Source organism: Lytechinus variegatus, chromosome 11 (genome assembly GCF_018143015.1).
Source record: "Lytechinus variegatus isolate NC3 chromosome 11, Lvar_3.0, whole genome shotgun sequence".
Lineage (NCBI taxonomy): Eukaryota > Metazoa > Echinodermata > Echinoidea > Temnopleuroida > Toxopneustidae > Lytechinus > Lytechinus variegatus.
Genome location: NC_054750.1, coordinates 32,819,430 through 32,840,945, shown reverse-complemented (window position 1 = coordinate 32,840,945; position 21,516 = coordinate 32,819,430). Strand labels below are relative to the sequence as shown.

Below are 21,516 nucleotides of genomic sequence, written 5' to 3'. Positions count from 1 at the left end.
TCTTTATGAAATATACAAAAACATGAAATCAACAGTTACCACAATTCATTCATAATATAACATATCAAAACATGAATAAGAAGTAATCACCATTCATTCATCATTATATGACCTATCAAAACATCCGTGAGCATGATCAGGGATGAATATTCAGGCAAGTACATAATCATCACATCAATAGTTACTCATAGAATATGAAAATCTACCGACAAAACTTGACAGTAATTATTCGGAAGAGCTACAATGCGTACATGTAAGTTGCAATTGCTATGAAGTAAAGTATTATGTACGTGGAACGGAAATGGGTCCGAATATTATACTAGTTTAGTTGTCAATGACAACTGCTACAATTCCATCACAAATATGCCCTGAGCCAATCAACAGTTCCCATTTCAGTAGCTTATAACAGTGTTTGTAACTTGCTATTGATTCAAATTTTCTGTGAAACTGGGTTCTGAGGGCCTATTCAAATGCCTTGCAGAAATCTTAGCCCAGTTCCACGCACACTCAATCAATGGCAAGATACAAGCTGCACCGGTAGATAAGATGTTATAAGCCACTGAAATGGAGTGATTTAAATGGTCGAGAGCAATTTTGTCATAGAATCCTTGCATTTGTGATTGTGGTTACGCAAAATAGAGCATTGGTTTAACCCTAGAATCACATTGATCGATGAATCAATGATTCATGTATTGGTTATTGTAAATGGACATTTACCCGGCCTCCGTAAAACCACTTGTATTTAAAATGTACATGTAAGCCACTTCCCCCTACATATATATTTCTTCAAATAAGTCTAAATTACCATTTTATTAGCGCACATGATTTTATAAATCTTGGTTTCTTTGGCATCATTACAATAATATATTCATCAGGGCCTCGTAACACAAAGGTTAGCGATTGATCGTATGCTTGATTTTTACGATTGATTGTACAATTGTAGAAAAGTGTTCTACGATCATTGCTAAGCTTTGTGTTACGGGCCCCAAGAGTGTAAAGAGTTCTGTCTATTTTGTTTCACTTGTACAATGCACTGATAATGCTAGCATTAATGTTTACAATATTTACTGGGAATAAGTACGATATTAAATCAGACTTCAATCTTTGTGAAACAACCCCATAAATATTGACTCAGTCAATTCCATGGACAGCAATCTTATGTATTAAATAGACTTTTACACCTTGAACGAAAGTTGTGGTAATGATCTCAAAATGAATTTTGAACAGAATCCAATCAAATGATCAATCAAGTGTTTGTATGTATGAATGAAAAACATGTGGCAAAGGATTCTGGGAAAAAATGTGTTATTGCTGAGAAATGAGCAAAATAAGCATGGCATTCAAGCCAGATGGGGGATCTTTTTCGATAAGACAAATATATGCTGTCCCATAGGTGCTTATCTGTGTTACTGTTAGTGATCGTCAGTGTGATTGTTTTTTTCAGCTTAGATTTCATGATTTCCCCAAATTCCGTTTAGGTATATAAACCAGATCTAGATCTACCATGACATGATGATGATGATAATAATTGGCATTTATCACTTTATCAATCTACGACTGTTCAAAGTGCTTCACAATTATTATTACCCGGTCACTGGATTCATAGCATTTCAAGCAGCCTGTTAGGCGAACACTTGCTAAACCAACCACAATGACGGTTGTTTCCTACCGGTACCCAATAAGCACCCGGGTAAGAGTGGCAATGTCAATGACAGTTGACCTTGATTTTACAGTCTCTTCCATGAAATCTATGTTAACTGTAACAAATAGCTTTGCCTTTAATACTCTTCCTAAATAACATGAAAAGAATATCAATTCTAACAATAACCTTCCCAACAATCCCTTCAATGTTACAATTTAAAAGATTACTTTCTATTACAATTGCACCAAAGAAATGTTGTTTTGTTTAAAAGACTGATTACCTATTCCGCACAAATCAAATGTGAGTACAACATAAAGATGTTACATGAGTGCATGAATCTCTGATTAATCTTTACATAATTTGAAGTATGATGTGAGTAAAAATGATATACACAGAAAAATATAAAGAAAAGCTGATAATGATATATTTAGTACAAATAAACGGTTTTGCAGTGAACCTGGGTGGCGTTTCGTGAAGCTGTTCACTCGTTACGCACAACTTTATGCACAAATGCAATGCTCTTGGTGCCAAATCAGATAGACCTTATGCAATGACATTTTTAGCAGATAACCAACTTATCACGATACCATGTTAGGGGACAAATGATGACCTTGCTAATGCACCCTTCATCTGTGATCGCTCAAGTTTGAACTTGATTCATAAGACACGATCGTGTGTGAGTGAGTATCCTCTACCAATCTTGTTTGTCCTCTGAGGGCGTGCTTTGGTCTCCAAGGCCATGTGATGTCACATGCATAAGGTCTATTCTCAATCAGTTTTATTCGTATTAGCTTATGATGACATCAAAATATTTCTAGATGAAATTTCTGGAGTAAACAAGTAACAGAATGCAATGTTTTTTTCTTTTTCAAAACATTACGTATACATGAAATCCACTCCACTGCTTTAAAACAGGGAAAAATTAGAATATTTGATTTAGCACAAAAACAGGTTATCAGTCATGCGTAACTTATAAACAGTTGTGCGAATATATCCACAGGCAGGCCAGTTTCACGAAAAATCTATGACAGTTCAATGACAAACCCATATAAACATGTGCTATAGCATTAATATAATTCTAAAAAATATAAGCAGGCTTGAACACAAAAACAGTCTCGCAAAACAAGCTGCAAAAGATTATTCTCACTTTGAACAATTTTTTTTTCAAGTTCACGAATATTTCGGGCAATTCCATCAAATAATCAAACTTTCTTTATAATGTCTGACCCCCATTTTTCTCCATTCTCCCTTGTCTTCATAAACTGCACAAGCCTTGATAGTTTGAGACTTAAGAGCATTATCTTTTATGTGAGCTGGAAAATAGCGAAGGTTGTAGATACAATGGATGGCTGAACATACATATACCTAGAGGTCTAGTTTACTTATTTTCTGAAAATGTGAATGAAAATCGTTTGTATTTGAGGTTCAAAATAACCGTAAGAATACTAATTTATAAAAGATTTTGGATGATCACAAGCCTTTATTTTAGGTGATATTGGTTTCAATAAATTGCTATAAAGCCATCATGACTAGATATTCAGTTCGCTTCTATTCTAATTAAGATGGTAGCATTGTCACAGAATTGAATATTAGTGCCCATACGATGATTTTGAACTTTATACAGTAAGATGGGCCATATTTCAATATTCACATGAATGTTATGTTTTATTCCAAATTTGGGTCACGACCAAAAGGAAGGTTTGCGTTAGCCGGAACTGCCCTTATGAAAATTTGATTAATATATATATATAAATATTCTATTTCTCTGTACATGTTTACAATAAAATCTTTCCATTCAACTCCTGTTATACATCAACTGACTGAAATTCAATTGGCCAAATAAACATATATAAAACATATAAAACTTTGCTTGACTGCTTTCAAACGGAATGCATTGATACTTACTGTGACACGTCAGAAAATACTTGAAACAAAAAGAATGATCTTGTGAAACAGTGAAATGAATGAAACAGAATGTTGAAAGTGATCACAATGAGATAATCATAATCAAATAATAAAGAACTGAAACAACGAGGACAAATATGCATCAGATACCAGCTTATCAAACGGAATAGTTTGAATTATCAAGATTGCAGAGGAAATGTGGGTTTGAAGAAGGGTACATAATCACGAGGCTCATCAATGTACACCTTAAAGATAAATTCCAGTTTTGGTAACGATCCCAAAATGACTTTTGACAGAATCTAATATAATGACCAAGTGTCTGTTTGTATGAATAAAAAATATGTGCCAAAGGATTCTGGAAGAAATTGTGTAATTGCTGAGAAACAAGCAAAATAAGCGCGGATTCGGTCACTTCTGTCGGGTCTTTATTCCAGCAATATTAATACACTGTCCCACGTGTGCCTATCTGTGTTGGTGATCTTCAGTGTGAATATTTTCAGCGTAGATTTCAAGATTTCAAGATTTCAGTTTATGTAAATGTGCCAGATCTAGATCCTCGATAATATTCTGACAATTAAGCCTGGTTTTACAGACTTCCTCATGAAATCAGTGTTTACTGCAACTACTGGAATTTCTCTTTAGGTATTGTCAAACATGTACAACTGTAATATCATTAACTGTGATATTGTCAAGTAATAACTATTGCATACATCAGAACTACGACTGTTCCATTATCTTTAGAGGGGTGACTTACCTGGGTATTACAAAAAGATTCCAGCCATCACTGCTCTGGGATACCCCCTCTTCAAATGGAACAGTCTCAGAATACCTCTCATATCAGAGGTACCAGTACAAATTACAACGTAGGTACATAAATAAATGCTATCAAGCAATATCTAGCCAACTCCCACAATAATTATTTCATTTCAAGAGTTCATTTGACCTTTGACACAGTGTCAAAGGTCATGTAACAATCCATTTTCAGATCAGAGGATATTGGCATAGATACCATCCATGCATATTCCATTCACTCAGACCCCCCTTTGCTTCAAATGGAACTGACCACAATCACATGTGGGATGCTTGATGCGGGTCATTCCATTCTCCTGACAAGGGTTAGGTGTCATTCTCTGAGGGAGGTTAGATGAGTTTTAATCCCAAGCTGTGCCTTAATATTAGAAACACTCAATCACACTCTCATTGTAATAAATCTTGGAGTTCCTGAGAGGGTGATATTTGAGGGCTGGAAGCTGAGGCAGGGACCCGGGCGGGGGCTAGGGAGGGGTAAGACCGACTGGGTGATGCAGCATCGATACCGTTCTGGTGGTTGCCCAGCTTGCCCTTGGGGGTCGGGGTGTGCTGGGGGGACGGGGTGGCGTTCTTCACACTCCTGGCTTTCTGAGTTTTGGTTCTCTTGAGGAGAGGATTGTCATAGATCCAACATTCACCGTCTTCGTGGAATAACTACAGATTGGAAGAAAGGTGGAAAAGAAGGCAAGTGTTAAAAAGGAAAACTGCATGAATGTTTTTAAAAATGTTTATTTCAAGATGATTACATAGGAGAAAAAACAAGCTTAAAAGTTCTGTTAGTCCTCTTTCATAACTTTAATGGGTTAATAGCACACACGCACATCAAATTGGGGGTATCATTAGCTATTAGAATCTTTGGGGGAGAAATGCAGAAAGAGAAACACTTAAGCTGTCCCAAGTCACCAGTCCTTGGCATTCCTCCCCAAAATTGTGCTAGAGTCCGTCACTTGCAGATCGGATCATCTCAAATTGTGTCTTAAATAATAAATAAAATTCTCACCAATCCTCTGAAGCCCAGATCCCAGCAATTTCAATATTTGATTGCTGTTTACCATTGATTTTTTCCCCTTCAAAACTATGCCTTTCTTATTTGTATGTCAACAAAATATATCATCTGTTTGTTTAGAATAGGAGGGGAAGCATTTTCACCTGGGGAGCATATCATGAAAGTGTTTTATCTGACAAATCCTGTTTTATCCTAGTTACCCTAGCAACAGTGCTACTCTGCCAATCAAAATCAAGGAAAGTTGTCAGATCTCACAACTTGTCAGACAAAAATGTTGATGAAATGCTCCCCCAGCCCTTAACACATAAGTTGAATGCTTTACCAACCACTGAGCCAACATGACCGATCAAAAAACAGAACAAACATCATTTATAGTTCTAAGAAACAAAACAAAATAAAAACCATCACGTATCATCTCACTAAAGCTTTACAAACCTTTGTTTCCCATTTTGTTCCTTCCGCTAATCTCTCCTTGGCCTCTCTTCTTTGTCTTTCTTCTAAGAAATGCTTGGCATCTGTGGCTGCTTCGATTTCTTGTGTCTTGAGATTTGTGGTAACATCCTTCCACAACCTCCAAAAAAAAGAAGAAAAAATAGATTAGACTATCCAGGATGGCCTGTGTCTACAAATGAAATTTTATGGATTAATGGTTGGTAGTGAAGAGAAACTATTATTATTATCATTATTAGAAATATATTTGGATGTACACTAGCTATTGTAAGGAATTTCAAGCTATCCAATCAATTGTCTTGTTCAGTTTGAATCTGGTTTATTTGTATTTCATCTTCTTTCTGTGTTGTATATTTGATTGAGTGCCTGTTATTTAGTTTGTTTTGGACAGGGAGTAGCAGGTGGATGGGAAGGATCTTTATTTGTTATTCCTTTGGTTTAACGGCTTTGAACAACTCTACAATTTTGTATAGGATAATGAAAACCCCCTTTTCCAGATTTGATTTCTAAATATTTTCCATGAACCTGTTATGTTTATACATTTTGCATAAAAATATATTTTGCATGCTTTGAACTGAACCAATGCGATAAATACTACTACAAGTATTCTGAATTCACTTCAGCAACTTCTAGAGTCATGATGGTCTGAAAGCATTACTGCTTTTCATAGTGATAACAATTTCAGGAGAGTCCTGTGAATTGATGCCCGATATACAAGCTTTAAGGATTTACAATACCCAACAATATTCTTTCAAAACGAAGAGCAATGATAGAATGGATGGAATAGCAGGAAAGATATGGCTTACTTTCTTGATTCATACGGGTCTTGATCTTCTACTGGTCGTACTCTCTTCCTATTCACCTTCATTTCTTTAGTATCAACAAACACAATAGGTTCCTGAAATGATAATTATACAAAATATGTTCTGCTAGTGGTAGAAATAATCACAAAACAAATTTTATCAGACTCCGAAATGATCATCAAGCATTTGCTTGTAAGAAAACACATCACACATCTCAAAATTCTGGAGGAAAATGATTAATCACTCACTTATTAGCTTAATAAAAATAAGTCTGCATTTATTAGATGGGTATTTCTTTATTAAGGTATATGGCACAATTTATTTTATCAAACTATGTATAAATATTTATGGCCATCTTCATCAATAGATCTTGAAAATGATGCCTGAAAATATATAAATTTTCAGTGTTGGAAGTAATATTTGAAATTTGTATGCAAAGTGCATATTAGCAGTCTTCATTTCTTATCATCATCATTATCATCATCATCATCATCATCATCACCATCATCATCATCACCATCATCATCACAACCATCATCATCATCATCATCATCACAATCAAGATTTCAATGTATTTACCCCTGATGGTCCTTTGGTCGTCATGACACCATTCCACTCCCCTTCTACTGTTACAAAAGGCTTGTAATCTGATACATGTCTGTAGAATGGAAAAGAACACAAAAAGGTACCAGTCTCACAATCCAACTACAGACCGACTATATAAAGAGTATTTCCACACTTCTGCATACATTTAAATGTTCAAATACAGGAAATGATATATATTAAATAACTCCAATGTACAAGATAATATCAAAATCAGCAATCTTTAAATACATGTCAAAATATTGTATATCAAGGAATACATCAATTGTTGGAACAAAAACAACATTACTTCTTCCATCAGGAAAGGGGAAATTCATCCTGAAAAAAAATTGTTGTAAAACTAACAGAAAAATAATAAAAAATATTGGTGAAGGTTTGAGGAAAATCCATTAAAGATTAAGAAAGTTATAAGAATTTTAATTTTTAGATTTGTGACATCATAAACGAGCTGCTGCCCCATATGTTGTGTAATATAAAGTGCGTACATTTCAAGTTTTGAATAGTTCATGATAACTTATTTTGGTTTTCTTTTTAGGAACCGGTGTGAAATGATTTGTCTATTGATATATTGAAGGTACAGTAAAAAACATTTTCAATTTTCTGACAAAATGGCATTTCATTGAGGTTTTTACCATACATGTAGGATATTATGATGTCACAAATCAAATAATTAAAATTTTAATAACTTTTTCATGCTTTGATAGATTTTTCTCAAACCCTTTTTTTCCCTGCTATTTTTACAATTAACTTTTTGTCAGGGTAAATTTTCCCTTTAAAAGGAGAATGGGTCAAAAAGTATGGATAAAGTCATCTGACTCAAGACAAGCTTCAAGTTTACTATCAAGACTCATTTCCTATTCCTTTGGTCGACAGAAAATACAGAACCTTATCAGCTACACCAATGGATTTCACTTCCTTTGCAACACCATACTACGGTAGACTTACTTTATTTCTGCCACAACCCGGTGCTTCTTGCCACCGTAGAAGGGCTTGGTCTGGAACGAGACTAGCGCCGAGTAGCCAGTCTTGGCACAGTTGATGGTACACTTTCCCCCGAGCTCAAACCATGGTATCGTAAGGATTGACCGACCGTAGCCATTAGGGAATGTCATGATGTATTCCTCTTCGTGCTTCAAGTCGGAGCAACACGCTGAAAATTGAAAATATTAACATATATTTAATCCCATGAAAGCCAATGATATTTTTCAGTAAATTGCCATAGTCCTTGATAAATCTTGTTTTTACTACTCCTTCTACATTTGCTAGTTGTGGTTATACATATAGCATTTTTCTTAAACACAGTTTTTATATGGATTTTGTTCTCTTCAGAATGTGAGGTTATTGAATTTATATTGTGAGGTTATTGAATTTATATTTATATCTAAACCTTCTCCAAACTCCCAGAGTCAACACCCAGTACTATGGAGAACATGCCTTCACCACCCTTGCATCACATCTATGGAACTCTCTACCATGCACCTCAACTACGTGAAGCCACTTCAACAGCTCATTTCAAGATATCAATCAAGATCTTTTTTCATTGTTGTAGCGTAATATAGTTTAATATAGTTTCATTCAATATGTTTAGTACCAAATTAATACCATGTAATGATATATGTAAATTTAATGTTTATTACAATGTAGCACAATACTTAGTTTAATGTAGAATAATTTATTTTTTAATGCAAACCATATTAGGATTTTGATCTCTTATGTAATAGATAATTCATTTGTTAAGCACATAGAGATTACCAATATTATGCACTATATAAGTACAATATTATTATTATTATTATTATTATTATATTGAACATACTTTAAAATTTCAGTATTTTCATGCTAAATATGTAGAAATACATGAATTAAAGTTGATATTGAAAGATAGATTAAAAAGATGCACACCTTGACCAACCATCTCCACTCCTATAGACAGACCAAGAAACTTGGACTTGGTCCATATATGACCGTTGATGGACATCTGTTTATCTGGACACTCGGCATAGAAGGCAGAAACTAGGTGAAAAATATAGAAATGAGTGACCACGTTAACATGGTAGTGAATCCTTTATTTATTATATCCAAACTTGGTCTCATATTCAATTGGTATCCCACATGGCCCAAACACGTTTTATCTCAGATCATATCATCCATTGATGGACGTCTGTTTATCTGGACACTCGGCATAGAAGATACGAGAGGAAAGAACAAAAGAGGAACTAAGCCAACATTGTCGTGTTACCATTTCTCAATGGTTCTCTGTGAGGGCTCACCAAGTGGACATAAAGGTAATGATAAGAGAGGAATGGGTCATATATTACTCCTATTAGGAAAAAAATTGAATCTTGTTCAGGCCACGTCCCCCCCCTTCCAATCCCTAGAATATATATATCTTCAATATTATATATTTTATATATCCAAGGGTGATACAACAAATGCTCCTGCGACATTTACTCCGGTCTTTAAAAATATCAGAGGACATACATGTAGGGTTAGAATTAGGATTGTAATAGTTTTTAGTTCAGCATAATGTAAAGATAAGGATTTATTTAGTTTTGGAGGTTAGGTATTAGGTTGGACTTACATGTAATGTGCATATTTCATCAGAGAAAATGTCGCCAAAGCAAATGTCATGGAACCATATCCCAGTACCCTGATCATGACTAAAGGCCTCTGCCCACCTTACGATCTGACAAGTCTATGACTGGTCTGTGACTGAGTGAGAGAAGATGAATTGCAAGGTAGTCAGAAGCCTCGACACTGCACACCTTGCGATCCGACTACCTGTCGTCTGCGACTCAAGCATGCGCTTTTTTGCCAAAGCAACTGAGAAAATGACGCTCACTACTGCATATTGGCGTTGCGTATCAGGTACGCGTCACGACTCTGCTGTCTGATTGGCTGGATGTTGGAATGAGCGTGCGATCCAGTTGTAAGTATTCGACATGTCAAATCCTTACGATTTTCCTTGCGATTTGTCTCTGACCGGTCTGCGACTCTGAAGCTGACAAGAGCTGTGACATCATTTTCCCTTCACTCAGTCGCAGACCAGTCGGGTCATAAGGTGTCTGCGGTGGCCTTAATAGATGCGATGATGGAATACTTACTTGGTGGATGATGGGATACCTGCTCGGCGATGAAGGACACTTGGTCTGATCCTGCCCATGGTACGGGACCGTCCGGCACTTCATTCTAAAACCAGGAGAGAAATGATGAATTGGTGAGTTCTTTCGTTAAAGATGAATACCAGTTGTGGTAACGCTCTCAAAATGAGTTCGAACAGATTCCAATGAAATAACCACCAAAGTGCTTGTATGTATAAATATGTGCCAAATAGCTCTGGAAGAAAATGCATGATTGCTGAGAAATTAGCAAAACAAGCACAGAATTCCATCAAATGTCAAGTATTTTTCGAAGCAATATTAATACACTGTCTCACATATGCTTTTCTGTGTTAGTGGTCATCAGAATTATCGATTTTGAGCTAAGATTTCACAATTTGAGGCTAATTGATAGCACTCACCTTCACTGAATCATCTGAGCTATCTCCTTTGAGGTCCCAGTAGCATTGGAAGGTTTCACCCAGGATGGGATTGTAAGGTTTCTTGGCGACGGAGCCCTGCCGGCCAGCATGGAAAGCAGACAGATACCACCTCACAACCTGGACCATCCTCTCCTTAGGGTTATCAATGTCTGAGATACTGAGAGGGATCAAGAAAATATGACAAGATAATAATAAAAACAATGATAATAATAATATTAATATCAATAATAATAATTAATGCTGATAATAATAATGATGATGTTGATAAGGATGATGATGATGGTGATGATGATGGTGATGATGATAATGACGATGGTGATGATGATGATGATGATGATGATAATGATGATAATGATGATGACAATGATAATGATGATGATGATGATGATAATGATGATGACAACGATGATGATGATGATGATGATGGTGATGATGATAATGATGATGATGGTGATATAATGATGATGATGATGATGATGATGGTGATAATGATAATGATGATGATAATGATGATGAAAATGATGATGATGATGATGATAATAATGTAATAATACAATTCTTTAAAGAAATCACATATCACCATCAGATCTCCATACGTGAGGAATAATGTAAAATAGGCTGCAATTTGTCAAGGAGTAATTCCTAGATTCTCAATAGAAACTATCGTTACTATTTAACTCTTAACATGCACTACTAAGCCAATGCCACAGTGCTAATCCGATGCTAATCCCCTGTGCCAGCCACAAACTCCCCTGTGCCACATTGATTTTGGGATCGCGAGTCGTATTCACTCCTTCCAATAGTCATGATTACAATCGCTTGTAACTCTCTAACGATTAGTTTATTCACAAAATATTGTGTAGTAAAGTTGTAGGAAATTTCATACCCATTATAATGATGTCCTCATAATTTGGATTTGTTATTATCTCTACTGCTAAAATATGAGTTGTATCAAGTAGTTCCATTTTGTGGAGTGTTTTGTATGGATCAAAAACCTAGGTCTCTTCTCTCTCAGAGGCGGAGCCATATCTTGTAAAAAATGTAGAAATACTCGAAAAAGTCGAATGTAAACCGCGTGAGCAAGTTTATCTGTCAGAAAGCAGAGTTCACACTGCACACAATAGTGCTAATTACGGCGTGCATGCGATGCGCAATACAATGCAAAACGGCGTAACAATGATTGTTATTCCGAATGTGCGCAGTCATGCACGAAGCAGGCGAGGGTAGGAAACAATGCAAGCACAAAGCAATCAATAGTAGGCGTGCGAGCACGAGTGTGGCATGTTATAGTAGGATACGTAGCGTGCACGAAGCACTCAATGAGTTAAGTGACTTAAGATGAAGGCATGAACTAGCTTTTCTGTCATTTTCCTATGATCCAGATATTTCCTCATTCTAACAATCTTGTTCAGGCCAGGTATTACAAATACTGGGACTTCATTTGTAAATTATTTTCAACAGTAACCCAAAGATCCCCTGCAATGCAGACTGGCTGAATGATAGAACCAGCAACTTTTAGGGTGGAAATATCATTTGAGTTTCTGTGACAAGATGCAAAAGTTGCAAACATTTGCTTGTATATAAGAAGTGTTGCATCACTCCTGAGAATTATTATCTACATCCTGATGGGCCTGGAGTTGAAATATAATGTTTCTTCTGCTCTAGCTCCAAATGAATGATACACACACATGATACAAATCTAAAATGTAAACATTGATTCCTTACTCTGCGAACAGTTCCGGATGTGCAAAGAAGTCGGCATACATCTCCAGTAACGACCTTGTCTCGAGGATAAATGTAGGAAGAACGACCTTGGTGAGATCCATCCCCAGACGAACCTGAGAGAGAAGATGGGTGATGATGCTACCGTGCTTCTGACAGTCAATGGCTGAAAAACAAACAAAAAATTTCCAAATTCCAGTTGCGGTAACAGCGTCAACAGAGCTGCCAACCTGAACAAGAACATTTCAGTATTTTCAAGGCTGAAAATCAGTATTTTGGTGAGGAAATTAGTATTTTCACAGGAATACCATAGGACAACACATAAAATGAAACTTAAGAAATCAGTATTTCGCATGAAACTATCAGTATCCTTCTCTATTTTCAGAACTAAATACAGAAAATCAGTACTACTTGGCAGCTCTGCCTCAACATGAGTTCTAACAGAGCCCAATAAAATGACCACACAAATGTTTGTACGAATGAATAAAAAATATGTGCCATATGACTCTGGAAGGAAATACGTAATTGCTGAGAAGATGAGCGAAATAAATGCGGAATTCCATCAAATGTCGGGTACTTTTGCCAAGCAATAATACATTGTCCCACATATGCTTTTCTGTATAGTGATTGTGAGCTAAAATTTCATGATTACAGAGAGACGAGTTTACAGTAATGTATCAGATATAGATCTATGATAGTATGGTGACAAGTAACCTTGATCTAAAAGACTTTGTTTGCGTTTTGTTTGCTGCAACTACTTTCTTTCACCTTTAATGAGGGTAAAGGGAGGTTTTGCCATCTTGACAGCCAACTCACCTCCCCCCAAAAAAAATCCAAAGATTGTATGCACTGGGCCCAGTGGATTAGTCTTCGGATTTTGAAACAGAGGGTCGTGGGTTCGAATCCCAGCCATGGCGTAATTTCCTTCAGCAAGAAACTGATCCACAATGTGCTGCACTCAACCCAGGTGAGGTAAATGGGTACCGGTAGGAAGTAATTCCTCAAAAAGCTGTGTGCGCTATGAACGCCTAGCTTAGCCGGGTAATATAGGAGCGCCTTGAGCACCTAACAAGGTGGATATGTGCGCAATATAAATACCCTATATTATTATTATTATTATTCTAAAGTCACCCCAGGATCTGCCACAAACAATATTCAAGAAAATTAAGAAATTCAATTTTATACATACAGTAGAATAACTTTTTTTACAGCACTAGTTGCATTTTGCACAAAAAAGTAGCCCTCATAATGAAAGAAATAGCTGCTAGAAAATAAGCACCACTTCCTACCCTGCAGTGTCTATATCTTTCTAATAAAAAAATGATACAAAGTATCTTGTTTTTCTATTATACAATGATGATAACCGAAAATCCACATTTTATTGTTCGAAATAGACATGAAATGAAATATACAGAAAATTTGCTTTGCCCAATTGATCGTTGGCCCAACAGCCGCTGTGCAGGGGACCTGGAATTTACATACGAAGTAGACTTAAAGTATACATACCATCTTGGTCCATTTCTTCAGGACAGCTATCTTGTCTTGCTCTGGTCTGCAATCTCTCCTCAACCTTCTCAGCATTTCTATGGAATACTCTATTTCAGTCCAAACAAAAAGTAACAGTGAATTACAATAATTACAACATATTGGATCGTAGTAGCTTATAACATAGTAATTATTATCCTATTGCTAGATTTCAGCAGCTTATAACATAGCTCTGGATAATATCATATTGCCTGATTTCAGTAGTTTTTTTTTTACTAAGTTTATACTTCCCATTGACACATTTCAGTAGCACCCAAGGGTTCGTGACCATCCTGCCTGTGGGGAATCTACAGGTAGGACTATGGTATGCCAATGCTGTACACAGCACACAATTTAAAAAATCATTATAATATCAGTTTTGTGACCAAAAATACTAATTTCCGTAACCATCTATTGGTGGAAAGTAATATGGCAAGACAATTGTAGTTTTTTTCAATCTCTATTTTCAATTAAGAAAAAATAATTTAAAGAACCAAATTTATTTAAGAGCCAAGTTATATGATGAATAGCTGTAATGTAACCTGACAGTGTAAAAAGTCATTTGTCCCAAAGAAAAAGAGAAAATAAGCCAAACATTGCCAATCTTATTTCACCACACAGGGAGGTAACAGAGAACAAGGTTATATCATTACCTTGTTCATAGAATGAGTGTTCAGTAGCTCAAACAGTTATCATTGATCATATTGATGTTTCAGTAGCTTATAACATAGTTATAGATATCACATTATTGTACTCGGTAGCTTATAACATTGTTTATATTAAAACAGGACTTGAAGCCGATAGGAAGAAATTCCATTAATGCTTGAGCGTCTAGGTAGCCGAGATAAAACCGGGCTGTTGATAATAGCAGGACCCGCTGGGAGAGCAGATTTTGGAATTGAAGTGGATACCCTCTGTAAATATACCCTCATTATTATTAGTAGTAGTAATATTATCACTATCATCATCATCATCATCATATCATCATCACCACCATCATCACCGTCATCATCATCGTCATCATCATCATCATCACATTCATCATCGTCATCATCATCATCATCTTCACCACCGTCATCACCATCGTCATCATCATCATCATCATCGTCATCATCATCATCATCATCGTCATCATCGTCATCATCATCATTATCATCGTCATCATTAATATAATTGAGTGACTTACTTGTCATTATCTTCACCCTCTTGGTACTCATCCGCATCAAAGAAGTCGTCTTCATCTGAGCTCGAATAGGAGAGGGCGGGTATTTCTTGACGGGGGTGCCGGGTCATTGGGAGGGGTGCAGTGGTCATGGGGGACGCGGTGGCCGCCATGGTGGGACCGTGAAGGGTCCGGTGAGGCATGGGCGCTTCTAAGACTTCTTCAGCGGAGTCTATGCTCGCATCAGGACTACCTGTTGATTTGATATAAATTGATATGATTAATTAGATTTCTTTCAACTTAATTTGATTGATTCAGAACTTCATGTGATTGCTATATTCGAGTTGACAAATCTTGATTTGACATACTTTAACCTGACTAGATTTGATCTGGGTCCCGTAACACAAAGGTTAGCAATTATTCACCAAATGAAATTTAGTGATTTAGTGATCTTCGCTCAGTAGACTGACTATAAACCAATCAGAATTGTTTTTTCAAATTAGCGATTAATCCCTAACCTTTGTGTTACGAAGCCCTGCTTTGACAAAAAGTGACTGCTATATTTTAATTTAACTGGACCTGATTAAAATCCATATGATGGATGAGACATTACTTAATTTTATATGATATAATATGAAGTGACTGATATAATAACTTTTTTTTTTTATTTGATTGAATTTGATATGACTGATATATTTCGACTTGAATTGAATAGGTCCGGAGAAACAGTAACTCGAGCTTAAGCTGGGATAATAATAATGCACTTCGAAGTATACTTTTTAGATAGATGGCGCTATATAATGCCTATCGTTATTACCTTTCTTGTGTTGAGAAGGCACGTTGGCAGTGGTAGTATCGTCGTCATCTAACAACATCTCTGGCTGAAGAAAACCATTCACAGGATTCAATGTATTCTGAACAAGGGGGAGGGGGCGGGGCGCAAGAATAAAACAAAAACAAGTAAGAGTAAAGTGAATATTGTCTACGTGCGTGCTAACACATTACTTGGGAGTCTCAAGTCAGAGCATTGGCTGATTTGGATTGTTGTTGTTGGATGTAGAATTTAGTATATTGCCTAGTCCCAAAATTAATCTGAGTTTACACAAATGATTCAAATCACACTAAGGTCAGACCTCTAGTGGTCTAAAATTGTAACTTTCTAGAGTTTTCATACTAAAATAGTACACAGAGTAAAAAGAATTTTGCCTCTATGAAATGAAAAAAAGCCCTTCATTTGAAATATCAATTGTAAATCCTTATGGTTTCAAATTTTGCCTCAATATGAAACGACCCCCCCCCCAAAAAAAAAAATAGCAACCCTATGCAAAAAATATCAAATCTGAATATCATTACGGATTAAAATAACACCATCTTTCCCATCATAATAACATACTTTTAAACTGTATATATTCAAAGTGTATACATAGAAGCTTGTATTTTGAATCACTGCTTTAACATACACTGGAAAATAATAAAGAGTAGAATTTAAAAATGAAATACTGCAAAGAAAAAAAGAGATATTGCAGAAATTCAAGCATGCAGTGCCCTATCATATTAACTGTTAAAATAAGTTTCTTAACCAAAGCAGATATTGAAATATTGCAAATCAATTGCATATTGCAAATTAATAGCTTGTACAGATATATATTAATGAGACACATATAATGTGAGAGATATTAGCGAATTTTAGCAATGTACAAGCTCAGAACATAGCCCAATGACAATACAAATTCATATTCATTGTAAATATTAGTCTGCACCAGCAAATGATCTCAGATACTGTTCTTATAAAACTCACAGAAGAAATGCATTTCAAAGTCAAGAACCATGTACTGTACATGATAGAATATCATTTGTCAAATAATATTAACTCCTTCGGTTAGAATTAAGAAAATATTGTTTGTTTGTTTGCTTGTAATAATAAGTACTGCATTCAAAATATCAAGTGTGGCATAATAATATGCAATACCAGTATATAAAATAATCCATATACATAAACAAATATATAAAAGAGGATTAACTTGTGACATTACATTGACTGTGCATGAATAAACATGTCTCGAAAAAAATGATTTAAAGGCTAGAAAACCTCATTAAATTTATAAAGTAGAGGGGATAGATGTAGAAAAGACAAAAAAAAAATCCATCCTTAGTTTCCATTTCAGTTTCAATTTTGAAAGCCACTTTTTTCATGAGCAACTAATTTATTCAATTGTCTGTTTTTATTCTATTCATTTGCATACTGTACCAGCACTTTGATAGTTATTTCCATATTAATTCATTTGATAATCCAATTTCAATTCTTTCATTCATCCACTCTATACAAGTACTGTACTTCCACTCAATGAGCAGGTCAAGGCAAATATTCTAGCTTAATGCATGTGTATGAAAACAATGTGTACACAAGGGACAATATACATGTATGTTAGATGAACATTCCAAATTCTACACTTGCAAATATGTCTTCCGATTTGTTATGTGTAGGGGAGACTGGGGTTTGTTGGAACATGGGGTAAGTTGAAACATTATTATTTTCTTTAACGCCTGTAAAATAAATTTGTAAAATAAATTTATGCAGTACTGCCCTCAATTTATTGCAATAATAATTCAACACTGTAGTATTATTAATAGCAATAAAGTGAGGGCAGTATTGCATAAATTTATTTTACAGGGCTGGCATTAAAGAAAATAACAATGTTTCAACTTACCAAATGTTCCAACTAACCCCGGTCTCCCCTACATACTAATACTAATCTTCCAAATGCTATTTAAATTTCAATCTCCTCAAAATTTTTGTATTACACCAAGTACTGCTGGTAGATGCACATGTATGTAGGCCTACCCTATATAACATTATCAGCATTCTTATGTGTCATCATTGTGTTACAATCTCTGTATCTTTGTTCTTAGTCATTTAAAATGAATCAAGGTGGAATGTGTAATTAAATTGAATCAAATTCTGTATTAAGCTTGAATCCTAACGATTCATTGTTCAATCTTTTAGGATTTTATATAAAATCCCCCAAGAATGAAAAATAGATCTTTACAGATTCAAACTAAATCCAGAATTTGATTGGTCCCTCTTCTACACTTTTTTCCTTTAAATAATGTAGCAAGCATGAGGCCTAAATAAAAAAAAGAAAGAATTTTGGCAAAATGCTTTCTTGTTAATACTCAAAACACTCAATTAGGTTTCAGTGTTAAAAAGGTGGTGTTGATGTTGGGCCCATACATGTACAATCATGTAATATTGTTATAGCACAAGCCACGACACTAAACTTGAATTCAGGCCAGTGCTCAGATTTTAAGATTTCAATATCACAGAATTTATGTGTTAATTGAATTCTATATTAAGTCAGTATTCATGCTAGAACTCACACCGTCACACCAAAACAAAACCCTACTACATCATAGTCTCAGTCATTGTAATCACCCAGTAATATATCCCCCACATCGATAGTTTATTTTCTATTTATAACAAACATGCATTCTGCAACATACAAATCAGTTGTACAGACTTCATTTTGGAAATGGTCCATCTGGCAGTCTCCCCAAAAAGGTGCTTACGTATAGAGATGTAAAATGAAAATCACTATTAAAAGACAGACTTGTGCAAGTATAAGATATTCATGTACATGTAATTAGAATTGGCACAACTGGAAACTTTGCAGAATATTTTGAATTGATTAATATTCAAAGAATACTTAAAGTTGCATGCAGTAAAACAAAATCAGTACATCACACTGGAAATGAATAAATCCAAATTGTTGTCCAATTATACATACAGAAATGCTTAGAAATATTTATAATCAAGTTTTGTAATATATCATACAAAAATAAAAAATAAATCTTTGTTGTAAATAAATATACTAAGACACAAAAAATATTGCACATGTATTAAAAATGAATCAAAGTTTTGTGTACATGTATGTACTTGAATAGCGATGTACATGTTTTTGAAGAAAAAAAAACATGGAGGCCTTGATAACCATCTTTCAAATCATTATTCCTGGGGTGGTATTCAGAAAATTGTCTTAAATTTTGTTGTAACTTTTCTTTAAGTCAGCAAGATAACAGCTCGCTAAAATTCTCTTAAATTGGTATTCTGAAAATTGTTTTTTCTCTGTAAGGACGTCCTCTATTTTATCTCTGACACGCCCAATATTTCATCATCAACCAATCATTAAGTTTGTTATATGCTTAGGTCAGCCAATAGAAGCAATTTTCTGAAAAATAATGAAGCGCATTGTTGACATGCTGCGTGATTTCCTTGTGGGCCCTATGCTTGTGCTTGTGCGCTTCTGTGCTAAAAATACAAGTGGCTGTTCTCAAAGACATTTTTTGTCTGAAAAGATTCATCATCTCGAACACCAATTATCAATTGCTGAAAAGTCTACCAATCGTTCGTTATAATGTCTTTAGAATGTCTCCTTTTGTAAACATGATGTTCTTGTGGGATGCAACAAGAAATGATTATTGCAGACGGACAAATATCGCAAGCAACATTTTATTTTAATTTTATTGTAACTCTAGAGAAACAAGAATATTTCTCTTAAGACGATTTTCAGAATACGACCCGTGGAATTAGTTTGTTTCCTTTTAAAAGTTTATGACTTTAGGGTCTAGAATGGTAAAAGGTTACCTAATTTGTTTAATTATTGGCCTATTTCTATAAGATCATGTACAAAGCAGTGATTTTCTTCTTCTTTAATAACTCTCACAATGATCAATCTCACTAGCAATTCCCAGTTATAACATTTCCTTGTTTTAATATTAAAACAAATTTCCTGATAGCTTAATAGTGATAATGTTAGTATATTTGCCGCATTTAGAAGCTGGGATTGATTTATACTGGGATTTGGAGAGGGTGCAAAGGAAGGTTTGCAGACCACAAAGAGCTTGAGTAGCAAGTTAACTTTGATTCATTTTTTTTATTCAGGAGGGGAAACCATTTCGACACAAGAAGGAATTCCATTCTCAACAAAATTTGGATTGATTTACTTACTTCTGTGTTAACTGGAAGAATTGTATACTGTACAAAATGTATAGACAAAACCAAAATATAAGGCTCAGAATTTCAGAGATTGGAAAACAATGTATTGATAGAAATTGAAACAGGTCAAAACAATAGCATCAGGGAGGGTGGGGGGATGGGTGGGATTTTACAGAAGGGTGCATCAATGCTGTCTTTAGTGTCATACAGAATGTATGGGTATCGAAGACGAAAGAAGATGTTGAACATTGAAACACTGTAGAGGGCTCTTGGCATTAGGAAATGTTTCCTGAAAATTTCAATGACCACATGAAATAACAAAAATATAGCCCTTATACATGTAAAATGTACTAAATATGATTGAAATGATTTACTAATCTTAATGATAAATCAAATAATTAAAAACTTTGCTTGTTTGTATGTGGGCGAGGGGTGGGGTGGGTGCAACTACAATTTACACTGAAAATTACTACATTTATGGAATCAATCAACTCAAGACCCCCCCCTTTCCCCTAAAAATGTTAATGAAATTGTAATGAACAGGGCTGAGTGAGCATCTAATCACTCTCCATATTCACTGCCTTTTTAATAAATAAAGGAAACTCATAATCTTTCATTCTTTTCTATTGTAAAGTAAACAATACTACTTACATGTACAAATTCATGTACATGTAATGTAAACATACATTCGATGATTATCATGACTGCCTATTTGTCTCAACTCTAATCTATTAATCAGGCACGCCTTAGTTTAATACTGGTATTCCTTTTCATGTTCTTTTTCTATCTATTGTGTAAATATTCACATTCTCTGAACACACATGACTGAACATGTTTATTGCACTTGTGTTTGCCAAAGAGACGAGCATATCATATGCAGATTGGTAATTTCTGTGTCATATTTGGGCAAAAAACCACAACTTCTGCATCAACCCATGACTTGGCATCCTGTCCACATTCCAGGGCACTGTAACACAAAGCCTTGTCATTGATCGTGGGGCAGGTTTTTAAGACTGATTTTACCGTATGGGCACTAGTATTCAACCTGGCATAATTCAAAGATTTGGAAAAAATTCCCCCAAATATCTAGAAATAGGGAATTTATCTTAATTTCATACCTTTATTATTTCCAGGGTAATCTGTTGTCGGTATTTTCTTTAACAATCTGTCGACTGTATGCGCAGAGGATCGAATTATGCGGCAATGACTTTTGCAATGAATTGCACTAGTATTCAACCTAGTGATGATAGCGAATCTCAAAATGGTTTAGATTCTCAACTAGATCTAGGTAAATCTCTGGCTTTGACCAATTCCCTGCTTGGTCTCATCTCAAATGGTCTAGTCCATAGTCGGAT

At 35.2% G+C, this 21,516-nt stretch overlaps 1 protein-coding gene across 4 annotated transcripts in view; it reads right to left on the bottom strand.

The window, feature by feature from the left end:
* Positions 1-4,185: 4,185 nt before the first annotated feature.
* Positions 4,186-21,516, bottom strand: part of LOC121424589 (oxysterol-binding protein-related protein 9-like) — a 50,997-nt gene continuing 33,666 nt past the window's right edge. For all 4 annotated transcript variants that reach the window (XM_041620331.1, XM_041620332.1, XM_041620333.1 and 1 more), the window contains 12 exons: positions 15,986-16,082; positions 15,193-15,421; positions 13,989-14,077; positions 12,486-12,648; positions 10,740-10,917; positions 10,324-10,408; positions 9,122-9,232; positions 8,165-8,369; positions 7,196-7,274; positions 6,620-6,711; positions 5,799-5,934; positions 4,186-5,011 (listed from right to left, as the gene is read on the bottom strand). In XM_041620331.1, coding sequence (XP_041476265.1) covers positions 4,745-5,011; positions 5,799-5,934; positions 6,620-6,711; positions 7,196-7,274; positions 8,165-8,369; positions 9,122-9,232; positions 10,324-10,408; positions 10,740-10,917; positions 12,486-12,648; positions 13,989-14,077; positions 15,193-15,421; positions 15,986-16,082 — 1,731 coding nt within the window. In that variant the 3' untranslated portion in view covers positions 4,186-4,744. The remainder of the gene's footprint in view (positions 5,012-5,798; positions 5,935-6,619; positions 6,712-7,195; positions 7,275-8,164; positions 8,370-9,121; positions 9,233-10,323; positions 10,409-10,739; positions 10,918-12,485; positions 12,649-13,988; positions 14,078-15,192; positions 15,422-15,985; positions 16,083-21,516) is intronic.